Raw genomic sequence first — 16748 nt, forward strand, 5'->3', positions numbered from 1 at the left:
CCAGCCACAGCTGGCCCAGCTCCAGCCATTTCCTTTCAGATGACTTTGACAAGAAAGCCAGGGCGTAAGAAACCAACCGTGGGTACTTAGCCACTGTAGCTTGCTTCTCGGGTCCTCTGCCGAGAAAGTCACTTTAAAAAGATGCTCAACAGGGACATCTGGGATGAAGGCAAAGGGGGGAGGACGGTCTTGCGCACACGATTGGGGGGAACTCTGTTGGAAGAATTAAACTGAACCAGGAGGAAGACCATGGAGGACCGCCTGAAGCAGGCAGTGTGTGTGGCGAATCCCACAGGACACACAACCTGGCCAGGCCGGACTTGATCACACTAAGGCATATGCTGGGGTGGATCCGCCTGAGTCACAGCTCATGCAGCAGCGTTCAGGAGTCTATGGAGGCTTTACATGAATTCAGGTTAAAAAAAAAAAAAAAACCTAGGGTGAAGCCAGCACGTTCCTGCTTCGAGTCCAGGGCAGTGGGACATCCCAGCCCCCTTGTTGTGTTTGGTGGCAGTCATGACAGACACCTGTAGGTTTTGACTGGGTTTGGTGGTTTTAGCTCCTTAACAGTCAATGCAAGGACCCAGAAGGTTCTCCCGACTTCTGGATGGAGGAGGTGGGGAGGGGAACCTTCAGAGGTCTGGTGTAGGCAGCAGGTTAGGGAATAGCTGGCCGAGAGGGCTCTCAGCCCACGGTCTCCTTGGTTGGCTCTTTGAAGCAGAGGAACACAGCAAAGGCTGAGAAGCTGGCAAACACGTACGTGTGTTATAACTTAAGGCTGAGAAGTTGGGGCAGGTGGGCCTGTCAGGGCAAGGCCGTTTGGCTTTGGAAAGAGCAAATTCAAAATGAAGCTTTGCTGCGGCCCAGCTGGTGCGCAGATGAGCGTCCAGTTTCAGCTCCTACGGAGACCTGGGATTCTGGAGCCCAGACGCCAGACTCTTGGGCCATGCGCTTTTGGTTGCTCTGGCTGAAGACCCTTCCCGAGAGATAGGAGCCATGCCTGTGGGCTATCGCAGTTCCTCCAGTTCTCCCGCCAGCCAGCGCAGCCTGGCGTCTCAGGCTCAGCATCCTGGTGAGTTGAGAATGAGGCTTTGGTCAGCAGGCAGTTGCTTTCTGTGTCCAGTTACCGTGGACAACGGCTAAGATGCTCTTTGCGCGGCAGCAGGCTCCCAGGCTCTGACACCAACTGCGTGCACTGTGCGCATGCGCAGTGTTCCAGTCATAGCCGGCAGGAGGAGACAGAAGCGGTCCAGAGTAGAAGGCGTCGCGTGATTATGTTTGTTTCTAGGTCTGATTTCGGGAGGGAGGTCCTGAAAACTCCTTCCTGATGATTTCATTAACTAGAAGAGGGGGAGAGAATTTTTAAAAAGATGTGAGATGACAGCCCAAACCAGGCATCCAATCAGATGCTACTTAGCCATTTTAATACAAATGCCTCCCTACGCAGTGATACATCACCGCCCCACCCAAGTCCCCCAGCTTCTTTCTCATGTGGTGATGTGTTCAGCTCTCCCCTGCTCTATCCCTTAGTTCATATACTTAAGCCACTGTGGGTTTACCAATCTGCTTCTGTGATGTCTTCAAAGCATGTAGCATGTGATCCTATCACATCCGACGAGAAAATGAAACCTCTTAAACCCCCAAATTCAGGGTCCTTAAAAAACAGAAGGGGTGAGGGGTTGCGGGGGGGGGGTCAATAGTCTTAGCTAACTGACTGCCCACTTAAAATTTCTATTTTTTTTTTTAATCAGCACAACCAGGGGTCCTCCACTGCTCAAAGATTGTGCTGCAAGGCTCCTGGAGTGGAGGGGTCCTCAGAGGGGATTGGGAGCCATCTCCTCGTCAGTATGTGGTTCTGATAGGAACTGTAGGCATGGCGCCAGCCCCTGGCATGGAGAAGCGGTCTAGCCTGTGCCAGCTGGGCAGCTCCTCTGAGGTGTGAGTTACTGCAATGGGGCGGGGAGATCCTGGCGCAGAGGATCTGGCCAAAGGCTCCCCCTAGCACCCCAGAGATCAGCCACTGTCATCACCAGCCCTTACAGGAGGCTGCACAGCCAGTGCCCAGAGCAAGTGCACGTCTTCCATGCCAGTTTGTCGACTGAGCCAAGCAAGGGAGGGAAGGGGATTCCTCCCCACAGCTGCCTCAGTTTCTCATCTGAGCTGTTCTCTCAGCGTTCGAGATTGAAACGGCACCGAGGGCAGAGAAGCCACCAGAGACGTTCCTCATTCTGGACTCTATGGGGTCTGAGGTGCTTTCTCCAGGGAGGCCTCTGCCTCGATGTGTCTGTGACACCATGTCAACAGGGACATGAATAGGTACAGTCTTTAGGGCAGGCACATCCAGGTTTGTCTCTGAGCAGAACCGGCCCTGTGCCTCTGCTGGCCTTTGACTCTGGCTCCGTGTCTCTACAATGAGACTTGCAGCAGCACGGTCCTTTATCACTGTTCTGTCTTCTCTTTGACATTTAACTCGTGTGCTGGGGGTGAGGCAAAGGATGTGTCATGGCGTGCAAGCAGAGCTCAGAGGACAACCTGCTGACGTCTGTCCTCTCTTCCCACCACATGGGCCACGGCAGCAAGTACCTTCACCCACCGAGCCATCTCATTGGCTGGTTTTGCTTTTAATTGGGGGGGGGGGGGGGGGGGGGGGAGGAGAGTGATGGGTCTTTGACAGGTATTCTAAGCACTAATGATGTACACTATGCTGGCCCTGAACTGATGGGTAATCCTCCTGCCTCTNCACGGCAGCAAGTACCTTCACCCACCGAGCCATCGCATTGGCTGGGTTGGCGTTTAATTTAGGGGGGGGGGGGGGCGGGGGGAGGAGAGTGATGGGTCTTTGACAGGTATTCTAAGCACTAATGATGTACACTATGCTGGCCCTGAACTGATGGGTAATCCTCCTGCCTCTGTCTCTCGAGTGCTGGGATCCTAGGCACGCACCACTGAGTGGACTTGTAAGAGTCACTGTGAGGATTTTAACCGTGAGGTGGATAACAGCACTGAGCCTGGTGGGTGGCATTCCACAGCCTAGTCAGGAGCACGCTGGTGTACCCTCAGCGCTTTGCCTGGGAAGGTTGGGCTCAGCTCAGTGTTCCTGAGGTACCTGCTGGAGTCAGAGTCGGGGTCAGAATATCACTTCTGACCTAACTTGATTGATTGCAAGCCTGGCTTTACTGATATAACCATTACATGCCTCAGTTTCCCAACCTACAAACTGGATCCAAAAAATATTACTATCTCCTAGCGCTGTGAGCGTGGAGACATCAGGTCAACGACCACAGTACCCAGGATAGACAGGTGCGGGCTTGCAGAACAGGTTGCCAGATGTGTCGGGCATGTTCCAGGACGAACCGTGGGACCTTAGTATAACAAACATTTCCAAGATGTTAAATAGCTCTGTTAACGGGCCTCGGGGGCTGGACTCATGGTCAGCTGACCGGACCCTGTGGGAGGAGACTGTACTGCTAAGTTCCAGGTACCAGCTCACTCCTGGGGGCCCCCAAGGGGAATCTGAGTGCAGGATGCCAACCCAAATTCTGCCCCTTGTATGACTGTCAGGGCCCAGTGAGCTGGTGGCCCCACAACCCATGTTTGCTAAAAAATAGCTGATAGGCATTGCTTTGGGCACTGCGGGCCCTCGCCATGGGTCCGCTCCCTCCGAGGAGCAAGGACTGGAAGCAAGGACCGGAAGGCTGGATAACCTCCTAGCAGCCAGAGAGAGGTGGTGTCGCCATCCCTTGAGGTGAGGTGTTTCACACTAGCGGGAAGCTACCTTCCAGTGACATTCAGCCAGCGATTCCCATTTCAGGCCTTTAGCATTGAAGGCTGGCGGGAGAGATGAAGCGCTTCCTGTAACCTTTCTGGTGCTGGCTTTTCTTTCTAAAATCCAATTTGTACCCCTGGCTGCAGGTGAGAAAGTTCTAGAACACATACCAACCAGTTGATGGCAATTACATTGCTCTATGTCAGGCTAAGCACCCGGGCTCTGAGTTCTGAGGGGCTCTGCTCAACGTCTCCACCCAGGTATCCCCCTCGTGGGCCACTAGGGCAGGGGACAGCCCTCTGTCGTCCATGATGCACACCATGACTGACTTTCTGCCCTTTATCTTCCCTTTGGGAAGGAGAGTCCCCAACTCAGGCCTGTCACCACGTTCCTCCTCTGTCTTCTGTCCACCTTCCTAACCCTCTCCTTCATGATTAAATTCTCCTTTTTCTAAAACTCCTGCTCTGGGCCAATCCCCTACCCTCTCAGGTGGGACTTTCCAGAGTCCCTCTTGGACCCCGGAGTCTGTACCTCTGTGGTCTCACTTCCTACCACTGTCCGAGCATGCATGACATGCTCCACCTTTCCAGTTCATGCCACCAGAAACCTCTGGTCCCCCCACCAGGCTGATGCCATCCCTGCCCGGACATGGGGTTCCCCACAGCCAGGCATGCTTGCTCTCTCTCCTGTACCCTCCCTTCCTGGCTACTTGCTATTTCTGTGTGTGCCTGGCTGTATCCTGTACCTGGGACATAAGAAGTACCCAGTAATGGCATGGGGACACAGATCTTCAGAAGGGGTAGACACTTCAGGTCCCATGTCAGAGTTGAGTATGGCCCCGAAGGGAGGCTCAGAGGTCTGATTCCCTTTTATCCCTCCCATAAATCCTCCGAATGTCTCCCCTCTGCTAGCTTCATTCTCTCCCCACCTTGGGCCGTGGGTCCCCACGTGGTCCCACCCACTGCCTATATCAACTTTCTATCTGTCCTGATCCCTCCCCTCAGCATGGAACCCATGTCTCACAGATTGTGAGTGTGTAGAACTGGGTTGGGGGGTGGGTGGGCTATTACTGACCTAGAAATTTTATCGACAAAAGAATGATCTTTTGGATTTTCTGAGGGTGGTGGGGCTATTTTAATTTTTCACCTCTGCCCTATTAACGTAATCACTCTGTGGACAGATACTGTAGAGGCTGGCAGTCCTCTGACTGTAGCAGGCAAAGATTTGAATCCAGAGCCCACGATGTTAACTCAATCAGTCTGAAGTCCTCATGGCTGGTCAAAAGTAAATTGTTCTGTGGGGTTCAGTATTCACCCCTTTTTGTGTCTGCAGCCCCAGAATCCTTGCTGTATTCTGTGCAGAGAGTACCATATTCTAAGAACAGGACAGGTGAGGGAGAGCCTGTCGTTGCTGCCAGCCCCATTAGGGACAGGACTGAGGAGGGCCATGTCTCTAACTTCAGTGTGACTTTAAGACTGACCCCTGAGGCTACCACCAGGAAAGATGGACAGATTTTAAGTGCATCAAAATCATTGTATTTCTCACTATCATTGACAGCCGTTCATATACAAACAGACACTACAAACTCTTAGAACATGAATCAGACATTAAAAGGCCCATGCCAGGGCCTAACAGATACCTGTGGTAAAGGATTAGGCACTGTTTTCAGATTTGTGGAGGCTGGGCCCTCTCTCAACTGCTAAGACAGCTATAGGCAAATCAACATCAATGTGCCTCAATAAAACTTTATTGACAAAACAGAAGTGGGGCCAAATCAAGCCTCACCACCATAGTTTGCCAATGGCACAGAGGTGAAACATTTTTCTTTGCCTACTTTGGGGTTCAAAAATCTGGGGAAGCCAGAGCATCAACCAGTATTACTTAACAATTATCCTGGGTTAGTTTAGTGGTAAAGTTCTAGAGCAGTGGATGGCTCTCAACCTTCCTAATCCGGAGTCCCTTTAATATATTTCCTCAGGTTATGGTGACCTCAGGCCATAACATTATCCTGTTGCTACTTTATAACTTGTTATTTTGCTACTGTTATGAATTGTATGCAGATATGAATGACTTACAGATATCTAACATGCAATCCCTGTGGGGGGTCAGGACCCACAGGTTGAGGGCTGCTATTCTAGATGCTAGAACGGAGTTATCCGAGGGATTCATCAGGACATCTTGCTGTCCTCCTGTCTTTAACAGAGCACGAGGTCCTTAAAACTTCAGCTTGCAGATGGAAGGTCGCCCCCGTGTAGAGGTGCAAAGCCAGGGACTCTCAGGGGTTCTGACTACAGCCCACCCCCTTAGCTGCTGACTCTGGAATGGCACCTGCAGGAAGCAACAGGGAGACCCCACTGCTTCTATCGCGATCTCTGTTTTCTACCATCAGGTCAAAGTGTAGCCAGAGATCCCCTCCTGCAGCCAGGACAGGAAGCTGGAGGCTCTTCTAGATCTGGATCCCCGCCTCCTTGACTGTGCCCAGGTCAGGAAGACATCCCATCTGCTGATGTGGGGGTAGCTCTGGGGGGAGTCTCCTCCAGAGCCAAAGAAGAGCTCTTGGTCTGAAGTACTGGCCTTCCCTGTCACTCACAATCTGGGGACATGGTTATGAGAGTTACTTTCTGCAGAAATGTCCTTGCACCTTTTCTTAGCACCCCCTTCCTGGGCTCTGGATGCCTAAGACCTCTAGAGAATTTAATAGAGCATACCCAGGCCATCCATATAGGCTCAGTGGGAAAGACGGAATCTGTGACAGGTCAAGGGCCAGACCGAGTGCTGGGGTCAGAGGGAGGCTGGCGGTTGGATCATCTGCCAAGTTCCCAGGCTCAAGAAGCACCACGCGCCAGGGCCTCCTCGCTCTCAGCATAAAATATCTCCAGTCTTTATCAGCCTGGTTCCTGGGCCATGGCGGATGCTCGTCTGGGGATGTCTGATACAGTGAATGCTCTCACCACAACGAAGTTTGAATCCCTGTTGTTGGATGGGATGGGCACCTCGTCTTCCCATAAAGGGTTCACTATGGAGCTGGGATGCCTTCATCCCTTGTCGTCAGGGACATGGGGGGTCTGAGCTGCCAGCTCATCTGTGGGATTTTACTCACTATTCTGGCTTTGTTGTTGTTGCTGAACTTTTTCAAGACAGTTTCTCTGTGTAACCCTGGCTGTCCTGACACTGTAGACCAAGCTGGCCTCTGCGTCCCCAGTGCTGGGGTTAAAGGCATGTGCCACCACTGCCCACCTTCTTCACTGTTTTTGACTGGGATTTTAGTGTGACTCTGCCAGGACCTCCAGACCTTTCCTGAGAGGTAAGGGGGGTTGCTCTCACTGACAAAAAGAAATGGAAGCTGGACATGGCCTGGCACCCCAATATGCCAACTTAACCACTGCCCAGAGAGCTCAGTGAGGGCACAGGAACGTCAACTTTCTCCTTCATCCAAGGGGACTATGTTGTCAGAAAGCCTACCAAGCTTGCCCCAGCCAGTCTGATTTGACCACCTGACCCTTCTACGCAGCCCCAGAGGCCGGAGCCAGTGAAGTTGGATGGAGAGCGGGGGAGCCAGGCAAGAGCACTGTGAACTCTGGGAAACCCACGCTCTCTCTCCTGGTCATGGGTCAGCACACATTAGCAATAACTTAAAGGCCAAACCCTTTAAGCCATGGCTAACATGATGCATTTCCTGACTGGCTTCCTAGGGCTTCTACTTAGTTCAGAGAAAGAAATTCTACTGAAAGAAAGCTGAGTGTACCCAGCACTGTCTTAGAATGACTGGCCCTGAAGGCCACTCCTGTAGGGTACAGGGTCCCCCAGGACAGCATGCAAACCCTTGTGTCCTCCCCCCCACCACCACCACACAGAACGAGAATCTTGGAGCTGTCCCGCCCTCGAGAGAGTAGGAGTGGGAATGGCAAGGACAGTTGACCAATGAGAACAGAGGGTCTTGCGGTTGGCACATTCTCTGTGACTTAAATGGTGAGCTCGGGTGAGAAAACACAGCTGGAGACCCCAGGGAGAAGTAGAAGAATCATTACCTTTCACTTTGATTTCTCGGATCAAAGACCAGTCACTGGGTCTCATAATATGTTTTGTATCCAGCTAAGGTGTGTGTCTATCAACTCTGAAAGAGATGTGCAAAACCGTTTTTGAGAAGAAAAGGAAAAGTTACCTTTGAACTCTATCATGCTTCCAATTTGTTTCCAGCTACACAACCCAGGACGGAACCTCACCCTTGGACTGGAGTTTCAGGCTGGTTCTGTATTATCTTAACTTCAGGCCTGGATGAACCCAGCCACTGAGCTCAGTAGCCCCGAGACAGGGACTTTATGCAAATACGGGGTGGCGGTCCCTGAGGCAAAATACTTCAGCAAGATGAGGGATCAGGCATGCCTCTAAGCAATACCGAAGGCCTCTTGCCAGTCCCTAGGGCCTGTCACAGAGATGAAATAAAATTGGCTTCCTCTAGAGCCCAGAAAAAAGGAAGCCCAGGAGGGACCCTCTACTGTGACCTCAGAGATCAAACATACATTCCTTAAAAGCCCCCCAAAGTTACTCTGTCTAAAGCTGTTTGCCCCCCAGAGCAATGAAGACCCCTGAGGAGGATGGGACCTCTCTGATCAGGGGTCGTTGTTGTTGTTGTTGTTGTTGTTTTGAAACCCAGCTGTTGTGTTCTCTCATCCACTCAAGCTTTCGGGGTCCTTGGCTTCCTGTCCCCTCTGGAGGGTTCACAGAGACCTGATACAAAGAACTGTGGGTTCTCTGAGGTCTTTGTTTCTGGGAGGTAGGGGGGATCCCCTTCCCCTACTGAACTAGAATCCACTCTCAAGGAGAGTTGGGACTCCCTGGGGCCCCCTGGGGGCTTCATCCAAGGGACAGAGGGTTTCCCAGCATTTATAAGCCAGGCCTGAACTTCTAAGGAGGTGAGGTTGGTTCCCAGTGGTCCTGGGATTGTAGGGCTTATGCTCATTTGCTCTCATGGTGCAGTAAGTGATGTGGGGACCCTGTCTCTCCCCGTCTCTCTTGAGACACAGATGGCTGCTATCCAGTGTTTGAGGAGCATGAGGTCCCGAGGCAGCTATGGCTGGCTTTCCCTGCCTGCTCTATGTCAGCTCCCCAGAACCCAGAACCCAGAGCAGGTGTTGTCAGGCATAAGCCTCCCACCATGGCCACATTAGCGGTTTTAAGCTCAGGCCAGCATCCCCGAACCGTACACTTAGGATGTCTTCTGTATGGCTCAGACTTTATATGGCTTCGAAGCGCTGTCTGGACCTTCTCACTGCCTCTATAGACTCAAAAGCTGTACCTCTCCAATTCCGACTCCCCGCATTCCCAGTGTACTCAGCTTCTGTTTCAATTTACATTTTTCTTTGATACTGGGTCATGTGTTTCTTAGTCTGGCTTTAAGTGTGGAGCTAAGAATGACCTCGAACCTCTGATCTGCCTATAGTGAGACTACAGGCATGTACCAGCATATCTGATTATATGTGGTGCCAACCCCAGGGCTCGCTAGGCAGGCACATCATCAACTACCCTATGTCACCAACCTTGTTCTCACTGTGGGAACTTGGCGTTTGCTGACCCCTTCCTACAGCCGGCATTCCACTCGCCACAAACGTTCCTAGGGCTGCCCAGGGACTGACTGACTGACTGTCATTACTGGCTTGGGTTCCAGACTAGGTCCCTGCCTGTCAGCAGGAGGACACCTCCTCCCCCCACCACTTGCTGTTCCCTTGGAAAAAACAGGTCAGAAATGCCATATGGCTAAGGGTTTCAGTGTGTCCCCACAACACCAAGCTAAGCAGCCCTGAGGGAAAAGCGCTGTTACACACATGGATTCAAGGCCAGACAGGACACTTGGGGCTTAAGTCCGGAGGTCCTGCTTGCCCATCCTGCCTCCATGGACTCAAATGCTGGTCCCAAAGAAGAGGAGCCTGTACCTCAAAAAGGCAGAGTCCCTCATCACCGAGGCTTGTGTGAGCTGAGGCGAGGCTTCCTGTTAGTGTTAAGATTTCTCAGCTGCTGTTGGTGAAAGCCAGAGGCGTGAAGCCAGAGGCAGGGCCTCTCTCGATCTGATGCCTACAACTCAAGTTGGGTCTTTGACTCCAAACACCCGCCCCTCTGTGCTGCTGAAGTGCAGGCGCCCCGGCTGCAGCCTCTCTCCTGGCTCGACGTTTAGTGGAACCCCTGTTCTCAGACCACGTTATTGAGGCCAGGAAAGGAAGGCTCCCTGAGAAGCCATGACGTGGCCTAACCCCTACAGCTCCCACCCACCTTCCTCTGGTATCTACGCACCAGAGGCCCCAAACCCCTTTATCCCATACTCCTGAACTGGGGACCCTGCCAGCCAGGAGCCAGCCCCAGGGACTCCCATTTAGGGTTTCCCAAATTTGAAAGACCTTCAGGATGCCCCGAGTAAGGATGCTGACTACCTTTTGGAAGCTTCTGGAATGAGAGCAGCATGGTTTCTCATAGGGTCTCTCACGGAGCCTCAGTTTCCCCAAGCGTGCCACAGCAATGTGGACAGCTCTATGGCACGAGCTGTGCCTTGCCATGCCACCTACGGTCTTCTCATGAAGAGGAGAAGGGGGCCTGTGACCCTCTGAAAACTAAGAATACCATTCTGTTTCCCTGCATGTTCCAACAGGAAGCAGGCTCCGCAGACCCCTGAGAGGGTTCTGGTTAGTTCCTGGGAATACAGAGATGGACATCATGAGGCATTGTATAAGAGCTCCACGCTACTCAGACTACCTCCCCAAAGCCATTGGCCCAATTTGGGGGCCTCCTACAAGACTACAGCAGGAAGCCTAACCAGGGTGCTCTCCTCCTACCCTTGAGCGAGCGCTGTGGAACAGGCAGTAAAGAACTGATTTGCTGAAGCTACAGTGATTACCATGAAAACACACAAAGAGTCACGGAGCCATCATCTGGCTAGCCTCCTGACTCCTGGGGCCACAGACGCACATGCGTAGACGTCCCGGCATGGGTGGGAAAGTGCTGTGTGCGGAGTTGTGGAGCCAAAGGGGGACAGAAGCAGGTTGAGAGAGCATGCGCAGTCTGATGGCTCTGACACCCCAGTGGGCCAGGTAGAGAGCCTGCTCCCAGGACACTCAGATCTCTGCACAGAGACGGGAAGCCTGGGAAGAAACACCAGGAAGTGCAGCCTCTCTGTCCAATCAAGCCCCGGGCTCGGCAGAATGTCTCCTGTCAATCAAGTGACCACGCAGGCGCTTCTGCAGCCAGCAGAGCATAAGGCCCGCTTGAACAGAGCAGCGTCAGCTCCTCCTCCCTCCTGCCACCGTGGCCCACCCCAGACTCTTCAAGAAGACGAGCTGTGAAGCAAGGACTGCCGTATCTTCACTGCTTTGACATGGGGGCTGTTGCAAGGTGCAGGGTGCCGGGAGCCAGAGTTCAGGAAACAGCCATCCGAACCCACAGCGCGGCTGCGACCACAAACGAGATGAAGACATAGCTAACTGGGAAGCCATGATTCTCACTGGGGTTGAAAGGCTTCGTCAAGGTCTGCATCTCGACTTCTGAGATTGCATGAGCGCATGGGGTGGGATGGAGGCCAGAGGAGGGCAGCTCAAGCCTCCTTCCGGAGTAGCAGGTGGGAACAGAGGCAGTAAGAAAGCCCCTCCCACTCCAAGCCCCAGACCTCACATCACAGGTCACACAGGGTCCCGCCTCTGTGGATGAGGTCCCCAACTCCTGAACCAGCTTCAAGAGACCTTACTATCATATGCCAAGTGACTGGGTAGTTTCTAACCTTCCCATAAGTTCACCTTCTAGATACTTCTATGTCTTCCACAAGAGCCACCACTGGCTCATAGCTGAGTCCCCTACACACACACACACACACACACACACACACACACACGCACACACACAGTAGTCTTAGTTACTATTTCCAATGCCAAGGTAAACCCACTCCCTCTGCACAGACCCCTGGGCTATGCTATGCTGCCCGCCACCACATCTGTTCTGTATTCTGGGCATTTAAAGTCTTCCCTTTACCACAGGCTACTCCAGGCACTGGAGCCTCCCTCCTACATTCCAGATCCCTTTTACCTGCCTGGAAAGAAGCCCCACAGGATTCACATGAGGCCTAGCCCCTATCTTAAGTCTCCTCTAGTGACAGCCATCGGCCCAGTGCTGGTACTTCCGCCTCAGAGGCTGTCTGTGTCTTTGACTCAGACACAGCCTTCACCCCTGTTCATCCACTCAGTTCAACCCTCCTCCTGAGAACTTGCTACAAACTCACTCTGACCCTCAGATTGGTATTGTGAGCTGTTTATCCTTGTGTGGTGGCGTTTAAAGATGGGGTCCCTGTCCACACTACCCTGATCTTAGGCATTCACCCCCAGAACTCTGAGGGGAGAGATGTCTGTGAGATCTTGTTACACAACCCGAGTGACTGCTGCCATCTCAAGAGGCTTGTTTTACCAAAGTAATTCCTCCACGATGTCCCAAGCCACACCCACTTGCAGGCTTCAAGGTTAAGGGACTTCCTGCCCAGGACCACAGGACTAGCCTGTGGCAGGCTTTACCCAAAGAGCAGATGCTGCCGTCAGCTCTGCCTTGCCTGTTTGCATCCTTACCCATCTTTCTCAGTCCCCCTGGCATCCTCACCAGCCTCCAGCTTTCTCCAGCTAGTGGCCTTACTTGGCAGCTGTCCATCCGACTCGGGGAGGGCAGATGTCTACTGCTCAGTATGGGGCCACATACAGAGGGAAGGGACTCAGGACAAGCGAAGACCCTGTTCATAGCCAGTCTGCTGGGCTCCAAATCTGCCACGTCCCTTCATGGGACTGTTCTGGGACACCTCTGTAAAGGTGACTACAGGCATTCCTAACTTCCGGCTTTGGAGGGCACTGGTGATGGCTAAGACCCAGCCAATATGATGTCACAGGCATTGAGGCAAAAAAAAAAAAAAAAAAAAAAAAAGCCTGTTTTCAAAGCCTCAAGCCTCAATGTCCTTATCTGTAATATGGGAACCACTACAGAAGACGGCTGACTCTCGCCCTACATCCATCCTACATCCACATGGCCCTCTTCCTGCTTCTAAGGACCTTCCCCTTGGGAGTAACCATATCTTCAGAGTGGGGGGGTCCAAAGTACAAATCACCTCCTGTCCCCACAGGCCTTCCCTGCTCTCACAGAGTGCCAGCTGCCTCAGGCTGACCACGTGCGGACTAGAATTCTGAGTCACCCAAAGCCACAAAACACAGGCCTCGGGAAGCAGCCAGCACCCAGACAACTTACTTGCAAGGCCTCGGGGCTTCTGAGAAAAATGCCTCATTCCAAACTGTCCCCAGCTCTCAGGATGAGTAAACGTAGCAACCCTGAGCCTCTGATTTCAAGTGAGAGGCAGAGGTGGAAGGCAGGCAAGGGCTGCTGGGTGGGGGTGGGGATGGGGGTGGTGAAGGAACCGCTTACCCTCTGTAGCACCCCAGAGAGAGAAGTTCAGTCTGTAAGATGCAAGCAATACAGGACAGTGTTGTGGGGCCTGATCCCTGCATCCTCGTCTCTGACCCATGCCAACCTGGCATCTCCACTGGGCAGTGTTTTCAACTAGCTAGAGCTCTGTCAAGGGGCCTGGGGGGGGGGGGAGCAGGCAATTCCAGACAGTGCTGTCTCTAACAGCAAGGAGAAGCACCTGGAAGCATCAGCAGGATGGCCCGCCCAGTAAGCGGTGTGGTGGAAAGCAGAAATCGAATTCCAGGAAACTGCATAGAGAAGCTGCTTTCCAGGAGGGCTCTCAGGCCTAAAAACCAAGCCGACTGTTTAGATGGCTGCTCAGAAAGAAAGAGGGACCCCCAGCATGGAATCCAGGGTGCTCCCTACAGGCCTGGAGTGAGGGTGGGTTTAAGAGAACTTGCTGAGTTCGGGAACCATGCTTGCTCGAGGCCTGGTAGCTGCCCCTTGGACGAGGCAGCCTTAATCCCATCATGGCTGAATCAGAGCCAGCTGTTCACTGACAAAACCACACGCTGTGAGGGGTAGAGCCCAAACCATGGAACACCATATACAGCACAGGGACCTCTCACGGAGCGTGAGATGCCACAGGGAGGGGGCAGGGCAGGATTACATAGAAAGTGACTCGACACCAAGTCGGCCAGACTCGGTTCTCTCCTTGGACCCAGGATGACATATATATCACACACACCACACCGTAGCTAACATGTAATCTTATAAAGTATATATTATATAATGATCTTCTACAATCAAAACTGTGAGCACTGCATTTCACATCATTAAACATTCCACACGCTTGAGAATGACAATGGTAATTGGTAAAAGGGAGTTTTTTTTTTTTTTTTTTTTTTTTTAAAGTTCTTATTTTTTGGAGACTAGGTCAGGTAGCCCAGGGTTAGCCTTGGGCTCCTTATGTAAGCCAGTGATGATGCTGAACTCATAATCCTCCTGCCTCCACCTCACCAGGACTGGGATTGCAGAAAGCCAGGGTCTCTCCCACTCTGTCAGCTGAGCCATCTCAGGTTCTTTTAGAGAGACATGACGGAGCCAATTACAGCCAGTCAGCCTTCTTTAAACCATTAGAGGGGCTCAGAGGTCAGAATGACTCTGGTTTAAATTTGTCCTCGAGGAGTATCAATGGGTCGTATGTAATTTTGGTTCTTATAATATTTGTATTGTTGATATAGCTGGTAGAACGTGCAAGGCTCGGTCTGCACATAGGACTCTTTTCTGCCCGAAGCCTCCGGCACATTGCTACGCACAGGAAGAGAGGGTAGGAAGTCCTTATTTAGATCTAGCCCATAACAGGGACAAAAGGACCTGCTCAAACCGGCCATTCAAACCTTAAAACATCAGTTATGGTAAGGCCATGAGTTCATAATGGCTCCAAATAAGTCACGCACAAACAGCCCTGACTGATCACTAAGGAAGCATATTAACAAACTGACCTATGGTTTTTTTTTAAAATGGTAAATAACGGGGAAGAATCGGGGCATTCATCTGCCTTCCCCATCTATCTGAATTCTCCCATTGTGGGTGCAGGGAAGTTTCCCTTTATAGATGTTTTCCAGCTCACAGGAGAGGAAGGAATGGCTGGATGGGAAGAGAGGTCACCCAGCGCAGTTAACCAGGGCATTTGTGGAGGGAGGCATTCCCTAGCAAGTGCTCCTAACCTCCAAGGATAGCGGCCACCTGAAGCCACACACCCCCAAAGTGAAGATGCACCACCTCCTGTGACTGTCACACCTCTCAAATGGCTGCTAACTACAGGGCGCCAGAGGCAGTGGACCAGGCCGAAAAGGTTGAAAGAAACTGGGCCAGGAGAAATTCCACAGGACAAACCATCAAGTTTCTGTTTCTCACAGTAAAAATGGTTAAATACCTGCTGTGATAAACTCATCCTTATGAAGCATTTGGGGGGGAGGACAGCTGTTTAGTATAGAGAAGCAACAGAGCAGTGTGGGGTATGACAAACGCAGAACCAGGGCAGCCACTATAACACAAACGCAGGATAAAATAAAAGGAAACAAGTCGGTCTGGGAATTGGCTCAGTAGTAAGTGCCTGCTGCATAAGCAGGAAGACCCAGAACTCAGGTAAAAAGGCGGGACCTGCGGGGCCGTTCACGGTTGATAATCCCAGTCCTGGAAGATAGGTGGGTTCTTGGGGTTCACTGGCCAGCCAGATCAGTGAGAGACACTGCCTCAAAAAAATAAGGTGACAAGAAGATTCTAACCTCCACAGACACGAGTGCACACGTACACACATGTGCACACACAAACACATGCATGTACACATATGCACAGAGAGACTTTTAAAAGTCTTACCCACTTAAAGGTCCCCAGGCACGAGGAAGAAGGCAGCAGGCTGGCAGAGGCCAAGAGAGCTTTCCCAGGTCCCCACCTGTGCAGGTCATGCCTTAGCCACCCACAGGGCCCATTATGCTTCTGGAATGAATCTCATATTAAATGCCGATGGGTAATCTGGGCAGTGGTGGTGCAAGCCTTTAATTCCAGGACTTGGGAGGCAGAGGCAGGCGGATTTCTGAGTTCAAGGCCAGGCAGGTCTACAGAGTGAGTTTTAGGACAGCCAGGGTTACACAGAGAAACCCTGTCTCGGAAAAAAAAAAAAAAAAAAGCCCACAGGTCTCCATGGGACAGGACAAGGCCAGCCAACTACAGCAAGACCAATACATGCTCTGATGCTAAGTCGTCCAGACCCCAGTCTGCCAGCATGACATAGGTGGTAGGGGCGTGAATGCAGGAGAGGCTGTGTCCTCAGCAGCCACTATATCTGGGACCTGCCTGCCTTGACTCTGACGGCTGCTGAGTTGGAATGCAGGTCCCAAGTAGCCAGGTCCTTCACTTTTCTATGGACCCTGAAAATCCTTCTCCCCCCACCCCCGTACAATTCCCTGCTTCTTTAGTGCTGGCATCTAATCTATTTAAAACACACACACACACACACACACACACACACACACACTGTGTGGGTGAGCCAAGCAAAATCTTCAAGCTAACTGCACCCAGGGCTATCCCTTTCCACATGTAAGAGCTGACTCCAACCCAATCCACATGTTAGGAAGAGATAGAGGGAGCTATTTAGTCAGTTTGGGATCAATTCATTTTTAGGTACCCAATAAAGCTGATAATTCAAAAGACTCTATCAACTCCTAGAAGTCTGTAAACTCCAGCCATTGCAGTGAGCACCAGCCCCTGCAGTGAGCACCAGCCCCTGCACTGAGTGAGCACCAGCCTCTGCAGTGAGTGAGCATCAGCCCCTGCGGTGAGCATCAGCCCCTGCAGTGAGTGAGCACCAGCCCCTGCAGTGAGTGAGCATCAGCCCCTACAGTGAGCACCAGCCCCTGCAGTGAGTGAGCACCAGCCCCTGCAGTGAGTGAGCACCAGCCCCTGCAGTGAGTGAGCACCAGCCCCTGCAGTGAGTGAGCACCAGCCCCTGCAGGGAGCACCAGCCCCTGCAGTAAGTGAGCACCAGCCCCTGCAGTGAGTGAGCACC

General features: G+C 52.2%; 1 protein-coding gene across 5 annotated transcripts in view; it reads right to left on the reverse strand.

The window, feature by feature from the left end:
- Positions 1-421: 421 nt before the first annotated feature.
- Positions 422-16748, reverse strand: part of Nfatc2 (nuclear factor of activated T cells 2) — a 123712-nt gene continuing 107385 nt past the window's right edge. For 3 of the 5 annotated variants that reach the window (XM_021194624.2, XM_021194621.2, XM_021194619.2), the window contains exon 10: positions 422-1340. In XM_021194624.2, coding sequence (XP_021050283.1) covers positions 1285-1340 — 56 coding nt within the window. In that variant the 3' untranslated portion in view covers positions 422-1284. Of the gene's footprint in view, positions 1341-7794; positions 7881-16748 lie in introns of all 5 variants that reach the window. The other 2 variants (XM_021194622.2, XM_021194620.2) reach the window with 1 other exon arrangement.

The sequence above is a fragment of the Mus pahari genome, chromosome 3 (assembly GCF_900095145.1).
Source record: "Mus pahari chromosome 3, PAHARI_EIJ_v1.1, whole genome shotgun sequence".
NCBI lineage: Eukaryota > Metazoa > Chordata > Mammalia > Rodentia > Muridae > Mus > Mus pahari.